Genomic DNA, 22,041 nt, shown 5'->3' on the forward strand with positions numbered 1-22,041 from the left:
GATGATGGGTCCTGGAAAGGTGGTTGCCCCTGGAGCCCTCCTGCCTTCTCCCTATGCTTGGGCCTGTCTAGGCTCTGCTCAGCTGGGTCAGGAAAGGTCACATCATAGTGGAGACCAAGCCCACTTTCCTCCACCTTCCTTGCCAATTCCAGCCTGATAGCAGCTTTGTGGCTCATGTAGCCACAAAGCTGCTATCAGCTTTGGAGAGGAGTAACCAAAGAATTCCTATTATTTGTCTTTCTCCATGGAGAAGCAGCATGGTACAATGGTTAAGGCACCGGACTGGGTGCCGTGGAACCCAGGTTCTGCTCCTGCTTAGGGCAGGGAAGCCAGCTGGGTGACCTTGAGACAGTCGCCCTCCGCCCCCACTTCCATTCAGCCTTGGAAAAGTCCTCCACGGGTGAACATTGAGAGCTGTGCCAGGTCAGTACAAAGGCAGGCAGACCCACAACCACACAACTCGAAAAACACGACCGGACGTTACATGCAGAGTTGGATGTTTCAAGGCATTTGAAGGCAAAAGGGGGTTGGTGCCAACAGGAACAGGCCGTCCTCAATTTACAACAGTTAATTTAGTGACCATTCAAAGTTACAACGTCGCTGAAAAAGTGACCATTTTTCACACGGTCGCTGCAGCCTCCTTCTGCTCATGTGCTCCGAATTCGGACGCTTGGACACTGGCATGTCTTCATGATGGTTGCTGGATCCCGGGATCATGTGATCCCTTTTGTGATCTTCTGACAAGCAAAATCAATGGGGAAGCCAGATTCGCTTAACAACCATGTCACTAACGTAACAACTGCACTGATTCACTTTACAAGTAAATCATTAAAAGTCATTAAATGGGGCAAAATTCATTTAACAACTGTTTCACTTAGCAGCAAAAAAATTTGTGTACAGTTATAGTCGTAAGTCGAGGACGGCCTGTACTTTTCACTCAGCTGCTGCCTCCTGCCGTGGGCTTCCACCCACTGAATGGCTGCAGCGGTGGGAGAGGCACCCAGGGGCGGGGGATGGGAATGTCGGAGTTCTGCAGACCTTCCAACTGACAAAACAGAAGAATCGGTTTAACAGATTGGTTAAATTAACTCACTTTCACAGTAGGCCAAGCTTGGTCAGCGTTAACCTAGGTTGAATTTTTAAAAGTTTTTTTTTTTAGTTTAATTTTTTAGGTTTTTAAAAGTAATTTTAGGGGCTGCGGTGGCTCAGTGGCTAAGACGCTGAGCTTGTCAATCAGAAAGGTCGGCACTTCGATGGTTCGAATCCCTAACACCGCGTAATGGAGTGAGCTCCCATTACTTGTCCCAGCTTCTGCCAAGCTAGCAGTTTGAAAGCATGTAAAAATGCAAGTAGAAAAATAGGAACCACCTTTTGTGGGAATGGAACAGCGTTCCGTGCGGCTTCGGGAGTTGAGTCATGCTGGCCACATGACCACGGAGACATCTTCAGACAGCGCTAGCTCTTCGGCTTTGAAACAGAGATGAGCATCACCCCCTAGAGCTGGGATAGACTAGCATATATACAGGTGAAACTCGAAAAATTAGAATATCATGCAAAAGTTCATTTATTTCAGTAATGCAACTTAAAAGGTGAAACTAATATATGAGATAGACTCATTACATGCAAAGCAAGATAGTTCAAGCTGTGATTTGTCATAATTGTGATGATTATGACTTACAGCTCATGGAAACCCTAATTCCACAATCTCAGAAAATTAGAATATTGTGAAAAGGTGCAATATTCTAGGCTCAAAGTGTCCCACTCTAATCAGCTAATTAAGCCATAACACCTGCAAAGGGTTCCTGAGCCTTTAAATGCTCTCTCAGTCTGGTTCAGTAGGAATCACAATCCTGGGAAAGACTGCTGACCTGTCAGTTGTGCAGAAAACCATCACTGACTCCCTCCATAAGGAGGGAAAGCCTCAAAAGGTAATTGCAAAAGAAGTTGGATGTTCCCAAAGTGCTGTATCAAAGCACATTAATAGAAAGTTATGTGGAAGGGAAAAGTGTGGAAGAAAAAGGTGCGCAAGCAGCAGGGATGACCGCAGCCTGGAGAGGATTGTCAGGAAAAGGCCATTCAAAAGTGTTGGGGACTTTCACAAGGAGTGGACCGAGGCTGGAGTCAGTGCATCAAGAGCCACCACACACAGACGGATGCTGGACAAGGGCTTCAAATGTCATATTCCTCTTGTCAAGCCTGAACAACAAACAACGTCAGAAGTGTCTTACCTGGGCTAAAGAAAAACAGACCTGGTCTGTTGCTCAGTGGTCCAAAATCCTCCTTTCTGATGAGAGCAACTTTTGCATCTCATTTGGAAACCAAGGACCCAGAGTATGGAGGAGGAATGGAGAGGCACACACTGCAAGATGCTTGAAGTCCGGTGTGAGGTTCCACGGTCTGTTGATTTGGGGAGCCATGTCATCTGCTGGTGTTGGTCCACTGTGCTTCATTAAGTCCAGGTCAACACAGCCGTCTACCAGGAGATTTTGGAGCACTTCATGCTTCCTTCCACAGATGAGCTTTATGGGGATGCTGACTTCATTTTCCAGCAAGACTTGGCACCTGACCCACACTGCCAAAAGCACCAAAACCTGGTTCAATGACCGTGGGATTACTGTGCTTGATTGGCCAGCAAACTCTCCTGACCTGAACCCCATAGAGAATCTATCCTGCTTTGCATGTAATGAATCTTTTTTGATTAGTCATGGCCTGATTGGTCATGGGGCCACTTATTCCATCAGCCAATCAGAGGCCTGAGGTTTCCGTTGGTGCCGCCCACTTGCAGCTGGTCCTCGCGATGGTGCTGGAGTTGTACCTGGACCTGCTTTCTCAGCCTTGCAGGGCAGTCTACATCTTTGCCAAAAAGAACAACATCCCTTTCACGATGAAGCCTGTTGAGACGTTAAAAGGTGGAGTGGGGTGGAGTTCCCCTGCAACCCCCCCTCTCCCTCCCCCCAATCCTCTCGAAGCTCCCTGCCTCAGGGTCCCCTTGAGGCTCCCCACCACCTCCAGGAAGTTTCAGAGGTGACCATCAGGGTCTGAGGGACGTCTGGAGGCATCTCGCCAGTTGGTGGAAACAGCTAATGTGCCTTGACCCTGCTAGGAATGCAACATTCTGTCCTCCCCATGGAGCAGACTCCAGCTACCCCATCCGCCCTGTCTGAGGCACTGGAGGGGCAGACAAGCAGTCTGGAAGTTCTCCAACATCTTGGAGCCATCGGGGGTCTTCCCATCCTGATGCTTTCTCTTGAGCAGAGATACCAGGGTGGAGGCCAAAGAGAAAGGGCTTCCCCCCAACACCTTTGGAAAGCCTGGAGGCTTTGGGGAGGGAAACAGTGGGAGTGGTGAGCTGTTAGTTTTGGGGACTGCGCCCAGCTAAGGAGGGGAGGGGAGGGTGGGTGGAAAGCCTGTTTTGCATTGGATTCTGGAGTTTTCTTTTTGGCTGACGTAGCTTATCAATGTTAGGGCAACACTTCACTGAAGAATTTAACAAGGTGAACATCCTAAGAAAAGTGCCTGTCCTGAAGGATGGGGATTTCATCCTAGAAGAGAGGTGAGGACTCCTGATGAGGAGGGGGAAAAGCAGCCGCACCCGCTTGGGCCAAAGTCCCCAGGAGAACAAAGCAGCATTATTGGCTTGGTGGAAAAGCAGTTGGATTTGTGCCCTCCGGCTGGAATAAAATGCTCCTTCCAGTTGCCACTGGGCTGGTGACAGCGGCACCCGCAGCTTGAGAGCCAGGAGTGTAAGAGGGCCCCTCCAATTCGGGGCTTCCTGGACCCCCGGCCAAAGGGCCAGTTCCCACAAGCTCTCTGGCTGCAATGCTAACTGGGTTCCAGCCAACTAAAAGGCCAAAGGGACGAAACCCTGGTCTGCTTCTGCTAATACCAAGGAGGGGCTGCTCAGATGCACGGGAGGGAGCGGGGGGCTACATGTGGTCAGCTCTTGAAGCTGAAAGCCTGGCCTTCCCTCCAGTGAAGACACAGTTCGGGGATCTGGGCTGAGCATGGGTGTTCTGACTTAGACTTCCTGATACAGTAAAACACACACAATTAAGTCCGAAAACCCTCTTGGCTGGCAGAATGGCTGACCTTTGGAGCAGAAGGTTCTGTCTGGACAAAGAGATGATTGGATCCTGCCCTCAGCAGTAGGTTGGGCTTAATGATCTCTTACGTGCCTCAAAGCAAGCAGTCTTTTTCTTGCCTTGGCTCTTTTGTCTTCTGCTCACCAGCACAGCCATCCTTCTCTACCTGACCCGGAAATACAACACTCCCAGCTACTGGTACCCATCCGATATGAAAAAGCGAGCCCGTGTGGACGAGTACCTGGCCTGGCAGATCAGCACCATTCGGGCTGGCACATCCAAAATCCTCTGGCTCAAGGTGAGACCAGGCCTCCAGCTCACTGGTGGTGCAGCCCCCCCCCCCCTCGGGCCCTGCAGAGCCTCCAATGTCCCAGGAGTAGAAGGGGAGGCCTGGTTCAGGGAGGGGGCACTTGGGGATGCTGCTTTTACTACCAAATCCACTGCGGGGGCGTTAAGAGTCAGAGACTGGGGGGGGTGCATCCCCACATAGAAGACAGGGAGCCACAGGGTGGAAGTGGAGAAGCGACCTAAGCTTGGAGAGCTGCATGTGCCCCAGCCAGTTCGGCAATGGCTGGCAACTCACAGATATAATGAAGCCCATGCGAGGGACACCCTTGGCAATCAGGTCATTTGGGGGTGTTATGTATCCCCCCAAACACACCTTCATGGAGATGTGTCAGTGAGAGGACCGAAGCAGCAGGGGGCCATCTCCTGCCTACCCCTCCTGGCAGCAACTCCTCAGATCCTCTGGCACTCTCCTCAGAACGAGGGAGACAGCAGCAAAGGAAGCAAACAGCCAACCTGGCAAGAGCCTCCTCAGGACCAGCTGTCGGCCCCCAGGGAGCCCCCGTCCCAGCCCAGGCCTCCACACCCTCCCTCGGTGCCTGCCTGGGAGAAGCTCATCTCCTCTCCCTCTCTTCTGCATGTCTCCGTGGGGCAGGTGGTGATCCCGCTCTTTGTAGGCCATCAAGTGTCCCCAGAGAAGCTCTATGAAGCAATGGAGGAACTGAATCTCGCCATCCAGAAGCTGGAGGACAAGTTCCTGCAGGACAAGCCGTTCCTCATTGGCCCAGAGATCTCCCTGGCCGACCTGGTGGCCATCGTGGAGCTGATGCAAGTAAGCCCCCCCCCCCAACCCCAATAGCCATCCCCTGCAAGGAGACCCGGGGTCTTCCAACCGCTGTGTGTCCTCTAGCCCTTGGGAGCTGGCTGCGACATCCTCGAGGGTCGCCCCAAACTCCAGGAGTGGCGCAAAAGGGTGGAGCTGACGTTGGGGAAGGACCTCTTCATGGAAGCCCACAACCGGATCCTGAACCCCCAGGAATTGAAGAGCATCATCATTGACCCACCCCTGAAAGCACAGATGAAGCCCCTGCTCTTGAAGATGCTGAAATAAACATGGAAAGTTATCAATGGGGCTTTCCCCCTCCCTGTTCCAGCTCTCCTTGCATCCTCCTCCCACCACCCCCAGCCCAGCCCTGGTTTCAGGTTTGGCCTTCAATTATCCTTGCTCCAAGCTCACCTCAACCAGGGGAGGCACTGGAATAACTCCGGTTGGCATAAGCATATTGCTATCTTCGAGTGGGGGGGCTACTGAGCAACTCTCTCCCGCCCCAGCTACCCTGTGCAAGCCCAGATTGTGAATGAGGGCTGCAACACAGGTTCAGAAGGAATCAAGTACTTTTGCCAACAATGGATAAATGTTAGAATTGCAGATTATTCATTGTCCACAATTCTTTAGGAAGTGCATATTGTAGAAGCATAATAGAATAAAATCCAGTAAGGAATAAGATAAAATAATTGTCAATAATATTAAATATATCACATGTGGAACAAGTAGCTTCCATGTTCTAATTCCAAAAGATTTTTCCAACACTTGGGAATGAAAGCCTCAACCGGCCCAGGAAGTCTCTCGGCAAGAGCCCCCACCAGCAAGCAAGAAACTCCTATATCATGGGATGGGGGGGGGGGCATCTGGAGGGGCGCAGAGACCCTAAGACCAAGGCAGCTTTCAAGGCTTGGAGCTGGCCCAGGAATGAACTGGTCTGATCTTCCGTGTGATTGGCTGGATCTCTGCTGAGCTGGTTTTGACAGAGTGGGACTCAAAACAATTTTACTACCTGTTCTGTGGGCGTGGCCTGGTGGGCGTGGCAGAGGAAGATTACTGCAAAATCCCCATTCCCTCCAGATCAGCTGGGACTCCGGAGGCAGAGAATAGATGGGGGCGGGGCCAGTCACAGATAGTATTTGCCGGTTCTCCGAACTACTCAAAATTTCCGCTATCGGTTCTCCAGAGCTGGTCAGAACCTGCTGAATCCCACCTCTGGAACAGACACTTCCTATCGTGGCAGCGATCCAGAGGGATTCACGTGGCAGTGGCCCTCAGCGCAGGAAGGCCCTTGAGGAGCTACGTGGGAGCAGACGTAAAGCAACCTGGCCCGTTTCAAAACATGCCAAATGATGCACCTGAACCTTTAGGGCACCACACAAGGGCCTAGAGTTGGTGTAACCTTGATTCCTGGCAAATATTAATGTCGCAATTTCTGAGAAAATGGTGGTTAGCCAGTCTACGAAAGAAATGAAAATTACAAATGCAACCCCCCACTCTCATCTGTGGCCTTAGAAAACGGCAAACAATCCCTGCCCATCAACCTCACCCCACAGTGCAGCTTCTCCCACTTTCCCTAATCCCCCCTCCCCCGTGTGCATTCACCCAAGCTATTAACCCTCCTGTTCTGCTGTGGTAGGACAAGGTAGGCAAGAGGTATAAAGGTGAAGGTACAGGAGGAGGATCTTCACAAGCTGTAGGAGGTGTGGTGAAGCTGATGAGAACACCACACATGTTTTTTCAACAACTTTGCCCACAGCTGAAACTTGCTCTAGGCTGGGATCCCACGTGAATCTCTGCCTCGGTTGTTCACTCTGGAAGGTAGAGAACCGAAGCAATCTTATCACGAATTGAGTCTGAACAGGGGAGACACACAGAGCATGAACAAGTTCAGTACTTTGGTTTATTTTTAATTTAGCAGTAAAGGTCTGCATGACGCTCTGCTTGAAGTTCTTATCAATCAAATATGAAGTCGCTGGTCCTCAGGAAAAAAAATATTTCTTGCCTTTAAACTACCTCTACGAAAGAGACACGGGAAAGCTTCACTGATTAAGCAGGAATCCAAGTATGACTGATGGAAAATTATTATAAAGATCAAGCTAAAAAGATTAGTGGCTTCTGCAATTGGAAGATCTAACTAAGCATTATTTTTAGAGCACCCAAGTGCGACCCAAGAGACATTGTTGACTTAATTTCAAAGTCCTTTTTCAAAGGTTCTTGATCAAACTCAGGAGTCACGGGGTAAGAGGAAAAATACTTTGGTGAATAAATAACTATAAAACCAGCAATTAATGACAGAAGAAAATCTTGCAGTGGACCAAAATGGAGCCGCAAAGTGCCATAACAAAGTATGCAAACAATACTCTGAATTTCACATGCTGTTACAATCCCTACTTAGGATTCTTCCACAGAGATCAGATGTTTCCAGGCTGAGGGAGACATTATTTCTGATGGCTGCTGGGTAAAAATAGAAAAAAGTGGACAGTACAGGTACTCCTCGACTCCGTAATTGTTCCAAGCTATGACAGCCCCTCCCCCAAAAGCTACTTAGGACCCCATTTCCAATGCATGGCCCCTGCAAGGCAACTGCAGTCATATGCTCTGGTGACATTGCAGGGATGCTGCAGGACCCCCATCCCTATCTTCGCCCCCCCCCCGCCTTTGCCCCCTAGGGTCCCTACGGGCCTTGCGCTACTTTCCTCCCAGCCTCTGGCTCTGGGTGCAGGTCCCAGTTTATCTCTCCTACTGAAACTGGCAAAGAAGCCCCCAAAGAAGCAGCAGGGCCCTCTTTACATTCTCTTACAGGGAGAGAACTGTGGCTATAGATTTCAAGGTACAGATTAAAGGGATTTTTGCTGGCTAAAACCCATAATAAATAAAATGGATTTGTTAAAGAGGATTCACACAGACACACACAGTCTCCTGCTTGGGGGGGGAGGGGTTGGACTAGATGACCTACAAGGTCCCTTCCAATTCTGTTAATCTATTGAAGGGAGACAGGCACACACACACAGACGCACCACGAAACGGCAGAGTTTGCTCTGCTCTTCCTTGATGCAAACCCGGAGTTGCCGGAAGGGGCCAGGGAAGAGGAGCCTAAGGGGAGCTCAATAGCCGAGGCCTGCCGGAGAGGGCAAGGCGGAGGGGAAGGGGCTGTGCGGGAGACCCCGGCCCCATCCTCAGGCTCCCGATCACACCTCCAGCCGGTCATCCGACCTGCGCTTTGCCCACCTGGCGACCGTCCCACTGGGAGGGAACCGGCTCGGTGTCTCTGGGGCTGGAGCGAGGCTGGGGGACCAAGGGGCGCAAAGGCTGCTCCCACCGCCCAGGAATCCCGCGCTTCTTTGCACACTCAGCCCGGCCGTCACCTGACGAAGCGGGCCCCGACGGCTTGCAACGGGCGTCCCAACCTGCCCAGAAGTCTTTGGGAGCCGAAACGCCGGTTACGCCGAGGCGAGTTCAAGGCCAGGCACAGCCCCGACTGCGCTTCCTCCTCCCGGGAAAGCCGGCTGGGCCCGCGACTCCTTCCACTCCCACATCCCCGGGGAAAGGCGGGGAGAATCCGGGCTCCTTCCTTTCCCAGGCCGGAAGGCGCCCAGGGAGAGGCCGCCGGCTCCGCGCTCCTGGGCCATAACCGAGGCGGCGCCTCTGCTCTCCCCGAGGCAAGGGCCAGCGTCCCTGGGCGCCCTTCCCCACTCCCACCCCGCCGGCCCCAAGGAAGAGGCGGAGGCGGTGGGCGCAGCGCTTTATTGCGGGTCTGCTCTCACGGGAAGGTCGTCACCGTCCCCTTCTTGCCCACCTGCCAGGGCTCCAGCGGGTGGAAGCGGATCAGGATCCTGCGGGAGGAGCGCAGAGTCAGAGACCCTCGGCCGACCACCGCCCGCCCGCCCGCACACACCCCGTCCCGCCTCGCCCGGCTCACCTGTCGGCGCCCAGCCCCAGCTCGCGGGCCAGGAACTCGGTGAAGCGCGCGCTGTGCGTCCGGTTCTGCTCGGCCGAGCCCACCGCGCCCACCGCCCACACCGAGAGCAGCGCGCCCGGCGCCGTCGAGCCGCCCATGGAGAGCGCCAGCTCGCCCTTCACCGTCGCCGCCACTCGCTGCGGGGAAGCGGGCGGGTCAGCCGGGGACGGAGGGGGGCCGCCGCCGCCCCTGTCCCCCCCCCCCGATTCCAGCCCCCCCCCCGACCCCGCGCACCTCCTCCGGCTTGCCCAGGATGGTGGCGGCGGCGGCGCCCAGCCGAGCGGGCAGGTCTCGGGGCAGCTGCGCCGCCGGCACGTTGGTCTCCAGCTCCACGAAGGGCATCTTGTGCGGCGCCCCGCAGGAGGCAGCCCCGCCAGCCCCGCTCAGCCCCGCCCAGCCCCGCCTCCCGCGGCGGGAGGCCCCCGAGCCGCTCCGCCTTTTCTCTTCCTAGTAAACCAGGCGGAGGCTTTGGGGCGTCTGCCCTGCGGCCCCTTTAAACAAAAGAGGAGCGTATATTTCGCGCTTTTATGAACCACGTTAATTACAATAAACGCCCCGAGTCGCGTTTCCGAGGCCCTCCGATCTCGGCCGAAGAGCCGAACGCGGGGAGAGCGGCCGGGAGCGGAAGGGGCGTGCCGCCCGTGGTCGGGCCGCGCCCCTCGCAGGGCGCTTGTGTAGTCGGCAACCAATAGGCGTCCGTCTTGCTGCCCGGTGGCGCGGCGGCGGCGGCGGCTGGGATCCCGGCTTCGGCCAGCATGGTCCGTGTCTGGAGGGGGGGGCGGGGGCGGGGGGGGGCTCCCGGGGGGCCTCCGCGGCTGAGCGTTGCTCTCTCCGCAGATCCGGATCGCCGCGCTCAACGCCAGCTCGGCCGTGGAGGACGACCCCGAGGGGACCCTCAAGAGCCACAAGTCGCAGACCAAGGAGGCGCAGGTGACTCGCCCGGCGGGCCTCCCTCCCCCTCCCCCCGGCGGCCTTGTGTGGCACGCGCGGCTCCCCCGCTCTCCGTCCCCGGAGGCGCCCAGCCGGGGTAACTGGTGCTGAGAGACGCGGAAGTCCGTGGGCCGCTTACCTTCTTTAGTTTTATTTGGATGGCGGATCTTCCTAGCAGGCAATGAAGCCCCTTCTCTGGCCTCGCTGGCGGCGGGTCTGAGGGCTCAAGGAAGCCGTGCTGGTTAAAGGCCCAAAACGTTCATGTTTGCCGCCTATGAAATAGGTAGATGATAGTCTCTGAGCCCCCAAATGAGGCCTGCAAGTACTGCTCCGGTTATTGATTATCTTTACTGATTATTTGTTACTGTAATCAGAGGCTAGATGGGGGCAGAAGGAAGTCTTCCAAACCTTGGCTCGTGACTCTCAATTTATTTACAAGATCACAGGTTTTAGATTAGATTAGAGACCAAAAGGTTTTACTGTAGCTAACGCATTGCCCAGAAAGTTGTGTGGTCTCCTGAAAATAATAAATATCGAATAAAATGAGCCGTTTTGGCAAACAAATGCACTGTTGTAAAAGTGATCCTGGTGGAAGATCGATAATAAATCAGTAGAGAGCAGCCCCAGGGTCTGAGATGCGAGGGAATAGCTGCTTTAGCCCAGGTAGCCTTGGCCTGGTGACAGATGTGATAGGGTGAGAGGCCTGGTCATCTGCTTGCTTCCTTGCCACCGGAATATCCATTGGACTCTCTAAAGATGGTTTTAAAAGAGCCTGTGATTGATTGGTTTAGTTATGTTGAAAGTGTAAAATGAATGAGAAATTATGTATTCATATAGTATTGATTTGTTTTAATGATTGATAATCCACAACAAGATCATAATGGAACCTGCCCATCATGATTATAAGTCATGACGGTTGCAAAACAGGATGACCATATGACTGACCACATTTTCCAGTGATTTTGCAGCAATCATTAAGTGAATGTTACAGTCATTAAGTGACCACTGAAGTCGTTAAGTGAACACCATGGTCACAGTTTTGCCAAAAACAGGAAGTTAACAAATCTGGGCCATAAGTAGCTCCCAGGTAGGTCCGTTGTAAGTTCAGGACTGTAGGAGATGACAGGCTGAGCCGGGCGGGGAGGAGACGGAGGTGTCAAACTCATCAATTTGGCGTCTCTATGCCCCTGTAAGAGATCCAGGTCTGGCCAGACTTTTATCTGGCATCAAATTTCCTTGTCCATTAGTAGTTTAGATTCTTGTGTATAGGTAGCATAAAATAAATTTCTAATACTTTTATTCATTTATTTATTGAATTTATATCGCCATCTATTCGCACATGGCGACTCAAGGCAACTTACAGAATAAACAATAAAACTAATAAAGAATCAACTAAAATCATATCCTCCTCTCCTGCCCTGGTGACAGCAGATCACACAAGCCATTTAATGCGCTCCATCCCGCTCTGGGCTCTCCAGGCTGCTGGCAGAACCAGGTTTTCAATGCCTTCCAGAAGAGCATTAGAGTACGGATCTAATCTCTGGGGGAGAAAAGGAGCCATTATGGAGAAGGCCCTTCTTGTGGGTCCCACCAGGTGTATCGTCTTAGGGGATGGGACCTGCAGCATTCACTGCCTTTCCGCTCTGACAGGTAGATGTGACCGGCAAGACCCGGTCCCTCAGGTCACTGGTCCCCAGCCATGAACGACTTTAAAGGTGACAACCAGCACCTTGAATTGCACCTGGAAGCAAATCAACAGCCATTGCAGCTCCCGCAGGAGAGGTGATACATGTGCACAACGAGGTCTGCACAAAACTATGTGGCCCGTTGGCGGATGCTCTTCAAGGGCAGCCCCCTGTAGAGCGCATGTGCAATAGTCAAGGCGGGAAGTGACATGGGCATGAGTGACAGTGAGTAGGGATTGTTGGCCCAGGAAAGGGTGTAACTGGTGCACAACCCACCGTTGTGCAAAGGCCTTCCTAGCCACAACCGCAGCCTCTTTGAGCAGGAGTCGCAAGTCCACGAGAACCCCCAGATTATGCACAGAGTCTGTTTGGGGGAGTGCCACCCCATCCAGGACCAGAGGTGGCAATTCTTCATGAGCCAATGAACCCCAAACCCAGAGCCACTCAGCCTTGCCAGAGTTTAGTTTCGACTCGTTAAACTTTCACACTCTTATCGTGGTTCCTGATTTCTTATACCTGACAAGGACCCTCTGTACAGTAGTGCTTAAACATTTGTGAAAGTTTTTGAATTTGTCTGCATAAATGTAACTTAAAATGTAATCCTAAAACTGCATAAAGAGAACCAATTAAACTAGTAAGTTAGAAATATATTATATAAATGAACAAGTTTTTGCCTCATTTATTTACTGTATTTTTTGGAGTATAAGATGCACTTTTCCCCCCTAAAAGAGGGGGAAAATTTGGGTCCGTCTTATACACCAAATGTAATTCCGCCCACCTGCCGGCCCCCACCCTTTGGCCTCTGCCTCCCAGCAATTTGCCTCCTTACAGCGAACAGCCAGTTTCAGTTTCAGCACAGCTTGATTAGCACAAGCAGCTGATTGTCGGTTGGATTGGCCTCCCAACCATCAGCTCTTTCAGGCTGCAGGGATTGCTATTGCCACTTCCGTGCTCCATTTTCCGCCCATTCCGATCCCCGTTGCCGATAACGGGCGGGAAATGGGGCAGGTGGAGGCTGAAAACGGGGCGTGCATAGCAGTGGTGAGATTCAAAAAGTTTTGCTACCAGTTCAGTGGGTGTGGCTAGGTGGGGGCATGTGACTGAGTGAGCGTGCCCAACTTGATGTCTCTCACACCCACACCGTCACATGCCCCCCAGCTAGCCATGCCCACAGGAAAAGGTAGGAAATTTTTTTGGATTTTCCCTAACTACCCCCGCCCTCCCTTCGCTAGTTGCCCCTATTTCCCCGCTTCCTTCCCCCCCCCCCCCACCTCTTTGGTTACTTACCTTCTGCGGAGGCTGGTCCAATCTGGAAGGCAAGCTGACAGGAGTTTTCAGCAGACCCCAGCCAGCCGCTGCTGCTGGGAAGTCACTGGCTGACAAAGAACCCTCCCAGCAGCCACCTTTTTGCATACCGGCTGTCAAAGAGGCGGACGGCTGACCACTGAAAAGTCTGGTCAGTGAAAAAGTGGCTGCTGTCGCCGCCATCTTCTTTGCACATGAGCATCCAAACGGACTTGCAAGGCAATGGGATGCGCATGCGCGAAGAAGATGGCGGCGACAGCAGCCACTTTTTCACCGACTGGAGGACTCTTCAGCGGCCAGTTGCCCACCTCTTTGACAGCCGGTATGAAAAGAAACGGCGCAAGCGAGCGGGGACCGGATGGGTGGGGTGAGCAACCGGTGATAGGAGAATTGGTTCGGGGGCGGGGTCAGCCAGCCAGCCATCGTTACCAGTTCACCAAACTGCAAAATTTCTGCCACCAATTCGGGCAAACAGTGCGAACCAGCTGAATACAACCTCTGGTACAGAGGCTGAAAATGGGATGTGGAGGCCGAAAATGAGGTGCCTGAAACAGCTGATCATCAGGAGGCCATCCAACCGACAATCAGTTGCTTGTGCTAATCAGGCTGTGTTGAAATTGAAGCACGCTGTTTGCTGCAAGGAGGCAAATTCCTGGGAGTAGAGGCAGGTTTTTTTTCTTGTTTTCCTCCCTGAAAAATGCAGTAATTGGATTCTTTTTATCTGGTTTAGAGTGTAGAGAACATGTAGAGAACAGATCATGTGTAGGTCATATTTAAGAAGAAAAAAATGACAATTCAAAACGATCTCTGCAAACTTTTAAATATATATATTTATTATTTTTACATTTAAAACAATGCAATACCGCCAAGTTGAAGTGACCATACATTCACATTATATACAGCTAGTTTCAACCATTAACAGTTAGCCTGCTTAATACATTGTCTATTCTTCTGTCCAATCACAATATATACATTTTGTTCCAGTCTTGTCACCTTGTCTTATACTAATCATAAAATCTGTTCCATATTTCAAAATATTCTGATTCCCCTTTATTTTTAAGTTCAAGAGTGAGCCTATCTGCTTCTGCACAGGCCAACACTTTTCTGATTATATCTAGCTCTGATGATGTGTTTTCTTTTTTCCAATACTGTGCAAAAGTTATGCGCGCTGCAGTTAGTATATGTGTTAGGGTTCTAAATACCATGCAGAAATAAATCATTGTCCAAGGCAAAACATCCTTAAAGGTCCAATTTATTCTACAGGCATGTTAGCACCTCTATGGAAAATTCCAACTCTGAATTACATCCTGTGGGTTCACCCAGTTGAAAGTTCATGATCTATCCCCACACCCACAAATCCATCACATGTTCCAATCATCATCTTCCACGCTGGCATGTACACCCATCTTCTTCCGGCCAGGTGTTGAGGTGCGGAGACAAAAGACGACCTTGAGCTTCTAAGAAAATCCATAACAATACATTCCACAATCCTACTCCTTTCTATTCCCCCCTCCCAACTACTACACTATTGAAACAGCATAGAAAATTATAAGAAAGTGTGGCAGGCTAAAGATCCTAAAAAGAACATAACTACAGGCCTGACAGGCGGCCTCTCCTCAAAAGAAAAACGTTTCCTGCAAAGAGAATAACATAAAAGTTAACATAACAAAATTAACCACCTCTTCTCCACCCAGGGGAACCCTTTGACTTCTCGGGAAACTTCCCATTGAATTGCTTTACTAACTTCTCCACTTTTAGGTTCCCACTGTTCACCCAATTAGCTTCAGACCAAGGGTAACCCTTCCAATGCACTAAGTACTGTAAGCGACCCCTATTCAGCCTGAAATCTACAATTTTTTCCACCTCAGATTGTGTTTCCCCTTCTATCACAACAGGAGGAGATTGAGCTTGGGTGGATGCTCTTCTGTTAGATCCAATTACTGGTTTCAACAAGCTCCAATGAAATTCTGGGTCAATTTTCCCTAGACTTCTGGGTAGACCGAGTTGAACTGTAACTGGGTTAACTATCTTCACTATTGAGAATGGACCTAGAAATTTTGGACCCAATTCCTTGCTAAGCATTTCTAATCTTATGTATTTGGTAGATACAAAAACATTGTCCCCCACACGGTAGGGGTTTTGGAGCGAGCGATGTTGATCATCTTGCTTCTGGTAGGCTTCTGCCGCAACCGCTAGAGCCTTCTTCGTATTCTCCCATCCTTTCTTTAGCATGTCCATCCATTCACTCAAAGACATGAAGGAAGGAGGTTCTCTAGGCAATTCAGGCATGGCAACAACTCCCATGCCACTGGTAATCTGGAAACCCGCTAATCCTGTGCTGCTGTGGACCACATCGTTGTACGCCACTTCGGCGAAGGGTGGGGGGGGGGAGAAGGAACAAATTATTCCAACAGAGGGTTGTTTGATTACAACGGTCGCGGGGAGGGGGGGATGCGAGGACAAGAGAAGATCACAAGGTCGGTTGGAAGACCGTGGCTGCTGGCTACGCCCGGTCGTTTGTACCAACCCCCGCAACCTAGGTGGCCAGGAACTACAGAGCCGGGACCTGCGGCTGATGCTTTGCAATGCAAGGTCCGTAACCAACAAGGCCCCCCTCATTAATGAGTTGATCTCTGAGGGGGAGCTGGACCTTGCAGGGATAACGGAGACCTGGTTGGGCCACGAGGGTGGTTTACCCCTCGTGGAAATGTGCCCACCAGGTTTCCGTGCATTCCATCAGCCTTGGGCCCTGGGTAAGGGTGGCGGGGTGGCGGTAGTGATACGGGAAGGTCTAGAGCCGAGGGAGTTCACTGTTCCTCAGATATCCGGGTGTGAGTCCCTTGGTGTGAAATGGGGCCCAGGGAGGCAGTTGGGTTTGCTGATTGTATACTTGGCTCCTCGCTATACATCAGCGGCCCTGCCCGAGCTCCTCGAGCTGATCTCGGAGACGGCGGTTGAGATCCCCAAGCTTGTGGTTATGGGGGATTTCAACCTGCCGTCGACGGGAGCAGCATCTGAGGTGGCTCGGGAGTTCATGGCTTCCATGACAGCCATGGGCCTGACCCAATTAATTCAGGGCCCCACAAACGAAGGCGGCCACACACTGGACCTTGTTTTTGTATCTGAGCAGTGGACGAGTGATCTGGGTATAGGGGACTTAGCTGTTACACCCCTGTCATGGTCAGATCACTCATGTCTCCGGCTGGACTTCCCTGACGCTACCCCCCACCGCGAGGAGGCGGGACCAGACGGTCCAAGCTGGTACCGCCCCAAGCACCTGATGGAGCCGGATAGGTTCCAGACGGAGCTTGGGCCATTACCTGTAGCCCTGACCCGCGCTCGGTCGAAGGACCTAGCGGCCGCCTGGAATAGGGCGGCGGCTGGGGCCTTGGACCGGGTTGCGCCTTTGCGACCTCTCCTGCGGCAGCGACCCACCCGGGCTCCTTGGTATACCGAGGAGCTGAGGGTGATGAAGCGCCATAGGAGACGTCTAGAGAGCAGGTGGAGGTCCTCATGCTCCGAATCTGATCGAACACAGGTAAGAGCCTATTTACGGACCTACCTTGTGGCATTAAGGGCGGCCAAACGTAGATATTGCGCCGCTCTTATTGCGTCCGCGGATAACCGCCCTGCCGCCCTGTTTAGGGTGACCCGCTCCCTCTTGTCACAGAGGACGCAGGGGGCACCCCTGCAGGGCAGAGCAGAGGAGTTTGGGGAATATCTGCAGGACAAAGTCGCTCAGATCCGGAGCGGATGGGCCCCCCTCAGTGGACCGGACGGGCCGCCAACAGCGAGTCTTGTGGGACCATCTTGGGAGGAGTTTGATTCTGTTGCCCCTGAGGATTTGGACAGGTTGCGTGGACGGCTGCGACCCACCACATGTTTAATGGACCCGTGTCCCTCCTGGTTGGTACTGGCATCTTGGGAGGTGACCCGAGGCTGGCTTCTGGGCCTGGTGAATGCCTCATTGGGTGAGGGATCCTTACCAACCGCCTTGAAGGAGGCGGTGGTGAGGCCCTTACTTAAGAGGCCTTCACTTGACCCAACGGAGCTAGCTAATTATCGTCCAGTCTCCAACCTTCCCTTTCTAGCGAAGGTTGTCGAGAATGTGGTGGCGCAGCAGTTTCCACAACACCTTGACGAATCCGATTATCTAGACTCACGCCAGTCCGGTTTCCGACCCGGGCACAGCACGGAGACAGCCTTGGTCGCGTTGGTCGATGATCTCTGGAGGGCCAGAGATAGAGGTTGTTCCTCTATCCTGGTCCTATTAGACCTCTCGGCGGCTTTTGATACCATCGACCATGGTATCCTATTGCGCCGGTTGGAGGGGATAGGAGTCGGAGGTACCGTTCTGCGGTGGTTCGGCTCCTAACTCTCCGACCGGAAGCAATGTGTGTTGACAGGGGGACAGAGGTCGACCCCGAGGCCACTCACTTGTGGAGTGCCACAGGGGTCGGTCCTCTCGCCTCTCCTGTTCAACACATATGTGAAGCCGCTGGGTGAGATCATCCGTGGTTTTGGGGTTGAGTATCACCTCTACGCTGATGATACTCAGCTGTATATTTCAACCCCAAACCACCCCAACGAGGCTGTCGAAGTGATGTCCCGGTGTTTGGAAGCCGTCGGGGTCTGGATGGGGGACAACAGACTTAAACTCAACCCTTCCAAGACTGAGTGGCTGTGGCTACCGGCACCTCGGTTCAGCCAGCTAATTCCATCGCTGGCCATAGGGGGCGAACAATTGCCCCCTGTGGAACGGGCGCGCAATTTGGGCGTCCTCCTTGATACCCGGCTGTCAATGGATGACCATGTGGCAGCCGTGGCAAGGGGGGCGTTCCACCAGGTTCGCCTGGTGCGCCAATTGCGCCCCCTACTGGACCGGGATGCCCTACGCACGGTCACTCATGCGCTGGTGACGTCCCGCCTGGATTACTGCAACGCTCTCTACATGGGGCTGCCCTTGGGACGCGCCCGGAGACTGCAGTTAGTTCAGAACGCAGCCGCGCGGGCTGTGATGGGGAGTACGAGGTACTCCCACGTAACACCTCTCCTGCGCGAGCTGCACTGGCTACCTGTGGTTTTTCGGGTGCGTTTCAAGGTGCTGATTACCATCTTTAAAGTGCTCCATGGCACGGGACCTAGTTACTTGCGGGATCGCATCCTCCCACATACATCCCTGCGGCCAATTCGCTCACACAGAGAGGGACTTCTCCTGGTGCCGTCCACTAGGCAATGCCAACGGGCGACACCAAGGAGTAGGGCCTTCTCTGTGATGGGCCCAACCCTCTGGAATGACCTCCCCCCCGACATTAGAACCACTACTGACCTCCGCTCCTTCCGGCAAAAATTGAAGACTCACCTGTTCCGATTAGCAGGCCTGGCATAATTACAACTGTCCCTCCTGGCAAATGTACTATTAACTGGTTATTTTAGGGGTATTGTTTTTAATTCATTGTGTGTGTTTTAGGGGTTTAAAAATTTATATTTATATATACTGGCTTTGTACAGTTCTTTTAATTCCATTTTTTATCCTCCTCCATTCCAACTGTACATATTCAACTTTTTATTGTATTTTGATATATTTTGCATGGACTGTACACCGCCCCGAGTCCCTTTTGGGAGAGGGGGCGGTCTAGAAGCTCCGTAAAATAAATAAATAAATAAATAAATAAATAGCAAGTCCGACCAGTTGTCGTGCTGATAGTCCACAAAACACCTGATGTATTGTTCCACCACCGCATTGGCTCCCTCTGCTGCGCCGTTCATGCTGGGATGAACCTCTGAGCTCAGTTCTTGTGTGGACCCAATGGATCTCAGGACCTCTCTCCAGAACTTGGCTGTGAACTGGACTCCGCGGTCTGAAATGATCCTCTTGGGTACTCTGTGCAGGCGATAAATGTGTTTCACAAACATTTTCGCTAATTCGTTTGCAGATGGCAATCCTGAGCAAGCAATGAAGTGTGCCTGCTTAGAAAACAAATCAATAACAGTCCAAATTACTTTACGCCCACTGCTGTCTTGGAGTTCCACGATGAAGTCCATTGCGACCTCTTCCCATGGCCGTTTAGGGCTCTCTGCTGCAGGTGCTGTAGGTTCTGGGCTTTTGGATTCAATCATCCACGGCTGGCCTTTTTCCTCCTCCGAGGCCTCCCCCTTGGTAGGACTCTTCGTCACCTGAAGTTGGGGATCCTCTTCCAGAGGTGTTGGGCATTTCCCCCTCCGAGGCCTCCCCCTTAGTTGGACTCTTTGTCACCTTCAGTTGGGGATCCTCCTCTGGAGATTGTTTGCCCTTTTCCTCTTCCGAGGCCTCCCCCTTGGTAGGACACTTCGTCACCTTAAGTTGGGGATCCTCTTCCAGAGGTTGTTGGCCCAGATGACTCTTCTGTGGTGGCATCTGGGACCCTCTCTTTACCGCCGTGGTGGTTGGTGTGCACGTTTGTGGCGGGGCTGGAGCCAAGCACTCTGACGCTCTGTGGCCACCTTGACAACAATGGTGGCATTTAATTGGGCCCCATGAGGAATGGAACCTAGTTACATCTCTAAACTCAGGAACCGTTTCATCACACTGCCTTGCTCTCCAACTTGCAGCTTCCCCCTTGGTAAACCCTTCTTCCATGGTGGAGATTGCTTCTCTGTAGGAAAGTGGGGTAAGAACCTTTTGGGCATTTGCAGATGCACCTTGTCCCGCTTCCCATCTTGCAGGCCTGGCTGTGGTAATCCCTTCTTCCATGTTGGTGATTGCTACTCTGTAGGAAGGTGGGGTAAGAACCACTTGGGGCCTTGCAGGCGCACATTTTCCCGCCATCCACATTGCAGGCCTCTGTTTGGTAATCCCTTCTTCCATGGAGATTTCTTCTCTGTAGGAAGGTCTGGTAAGAACCTTTTTGGGCCTTGCAGGGGAGACTGGAACCGGTGGGGAGGTCAATCCCTCGGTTGGCCACTGCCCAGCTTTCTGCCATGGCGCCATCTACTGAGGGAGGGCAGGTGCCCACTGGCATCCCTCCCATCCATGACCTGGGGTTAAGACCCTTCCCGGGGTTGCCTGCTTCACAGGTTGCAGCTCAACCAATGATGGCTGGCTAGGGGGTTTTATGTGCCAAGGACCCTCCTGCTGGCTTGGAGGAGTTATGGGCGAAGTAGGTGCCCTTTGCTGGCTTGGAGCAATTCCCCATGCTGATGGCAAAGGTGGTGGCCAGTAGCATCTCTTCCATCCAAATCCTGGGAAGAAAGCCCAATCTGGTTTTGCTTCATTTACTGGTTGCAGCCCCATTTGTGGTGGCTTGCAAGTGAAAGATGCTGGCAAAATCCCTTCTTCCTGCCTCCTTTGAAATTCCCATTTTGAAAGGGAATCTTTCTCCCAGTTAGTTGCAGGGTAATAAGCCATTTCATTTATTGCCGTCTGGAAGGAGCCCAAACCTCCGTTCTAGGTTGTTGTTGTTTTTTTTCAAGCGTTGCTTCCAAGCTGGGGGGAAGGAGGGGAAGCATGCACTCACGGTTAGTTGTTCGAAAGGTCCAGGCGTGGGGATGGCTTGAATCTCCATTCCTTTCATCTTCTAACTGGGTGTAGAAAAGTCCTTTACGGGCTGCAAAGACCTCCGTCCTCTTGCCAGATGAAATAAAACTGGAAGCAGCATTCCATTGCCTTTGAAGTTCCGGCACTCAGCTTCTTATCACCAAAACCTTTCTCATTATTTCTTCGCTGATATTTTACGCTGTCCCGGTCAGCGTTGGGAATGCAGCAAACCCCCCCCCATCACTTCCTCCATCATCAGCCCCTCGCCCCTTGAGAGAGGGAGGGTGCTAGTGAATTATTTTAAAGGAGAGAGTTGGAATAATGTTAGGGTTCTAAATACCATGCAGAAATAAATCATTGTCCAAGGCAAAACATCCTTAAAGGTCCAATTTATTCTACAGGCATGTTAGCACCTCTATGGAAAATTCCAACTCTGAGTTACATCCTGTGGGTTCACCCAGCTGAAAGTTCATGATCTATCCCCACACCCACAAATCCATCACATGTTCCAATCATCATCTTCCACGCTGGCATGTACACCCATCTTCTTCCGGCCAGGTGTCGAGGTGCGGAGACAAAAGACGACCTTGAGCTTCTAAGAAAATCCATAACAATACATTCCACAATCCTACTCCTTTCTATTCCCCCCTCCCAACTACTACACTATTGAAACAGCATAGAAAATTATAAAGTGTGGCAGGCCAAAGATCCTAAAAAGAACATAACTACAGGCCTGACAATATGTATAATTAGATAGAGTGTATCTTTCTTAAACCCCTCTGGTATTATGCCTAGGAGAAAAAATTCTAGTTTAAACATAATTTGGTCTCCCACCACTTGTTCTAACCATGATTGAATCATTTTCCAATATTTTTTTGCCTCATTGCACGTCCACCACATATGATAGAAAGTGCCTGGTATTTTTTTACACTTCCAACAATTTGGGACCAGATTTTTAAACATTTTGGAAAGCCGTGCTGGGGGGAGATGCCATCTGTAGAACATCTTATAAAGATTTTCTTGTACGCCGTAGCCATCGCTAGTTTCTGATTAAGTATCCAAAGTTTTTCCCACTTAGCCAATTCCACATTATAACCAAAAATTTTCGCCCAGGCGACCATAGTTTCTTTGACATGTTCCTCCTCTAGCTTATATTCCAACAAGAATCTATACAATACTTTGATCAGCCTGTTTTCTGTCTGTATCAAAAGTTTATCTAATATTGTGTAATCTTTGGCAATATTTTCCTTCCTCCTATCCTGTGCAAACCTTGATTGAATCTGTAAATAAGACCACCATTCTACTTGTACTCCTTGTGATGTCAATTCTGATCTAGTTTTGATCTCCCCCTATCTGTTCAATAACTATATGTAACTATATTTTCCATATTAATTTAAATTTGGGTGTATGTATGCTTCCATCGTAGACTGCCAAATGGGTATTTTAGTATAGTG

General features: G+C 51.6%; 3 protein-coding genes across 5 annotated transcripts in view; 2 read left to right on the forward strand and 1 right to left on the reverse strand.

Moving 5' to 3' along the window:
- Positions 1-213: 213 nt before the first annotated feature.
- LOC309399008 (glutathione S-transferase theta-1-like) lies at positions 214-6,675 on the forward strand. The gene is made up of 6 exons (XM_081966412.1): positions 214-423; positions 2,786-2,909; positions 3,466-3,553; positions 4,230-4,380; positions 5,023-5,199; positions 5,278-6,675. Exons 2-6 carry the CDS (start codon positions 2,798-2,800, stop codon positions 5,476-5,478), a joined length of 729 nt encoding a protein of 242 aa, XP_081822538.1. The 5' UTR covers positions 214-423; positions 2,786-2,797; the 3' UTR covers positions 5,479-6,675.
- Positions 6,676-7,071: 396 nt separating this feature from the next.
- Positions 7,072-9,692, reverse strand: LOC309398902 (D-dopachrome decarboxylase-like). Its single transcript, XM_081966192.1, has 3 exons — positions 9,386-9,692; positions 9,113-9,288; positions 7,072-9,026 (listed from the first exon to the last, which is right to left on the reverse strand). The coding sequence occupies exons 1-3, from the start codon at positions 9,491-9,493 to the stop codon at positions 8,954-8,956; spliced, it is 357 nt and encodes a 118-aa protein (XP_081822318.1). The 5' UTR covers positions 9,494-9,692; the 3' UTR covers positions 7,072-8,953.
- Positions 9,693-9,810: 118 nt separating this feature from the next.
- Positions 9,811-22,041, forward strand: part of CABIN1 (calcineurin binding protein 1) — a 150,684-nt gene continuing 138,453 nt past the window's right edge. For all 3 annotated transcript variants that reach the window (XM_081966173.1, XM_081966175.1, XM_081966174.1), the window contains exons 1-2: positions 9,811-9,909; positions 9,989-10,081. In XM_081966173.1, coding sequence (XP_081822299.1) covers positions 9,907-9,909; positions 9,989-10,081 — 96 coding nt within the window. In that variant the 5' untranslated portion in view covers positions 9,811-9,906. The remainder of the gene's footprint in view (positions 9,910-9,988; positions 10,082-22,041) is intronic.

Source organism: Natrix helvetica, assembly GCF_964273705.1.
Source record: "Natrix helvetica genome assembly, chromosome: 14".
Classification (NCBI taxonomy): domain Eukaryota; kingdom Metazoa; phylum Chordata; class Lepidosauria; order Squamata; family Natricidae; genus Natrix; species Natrix helvetica.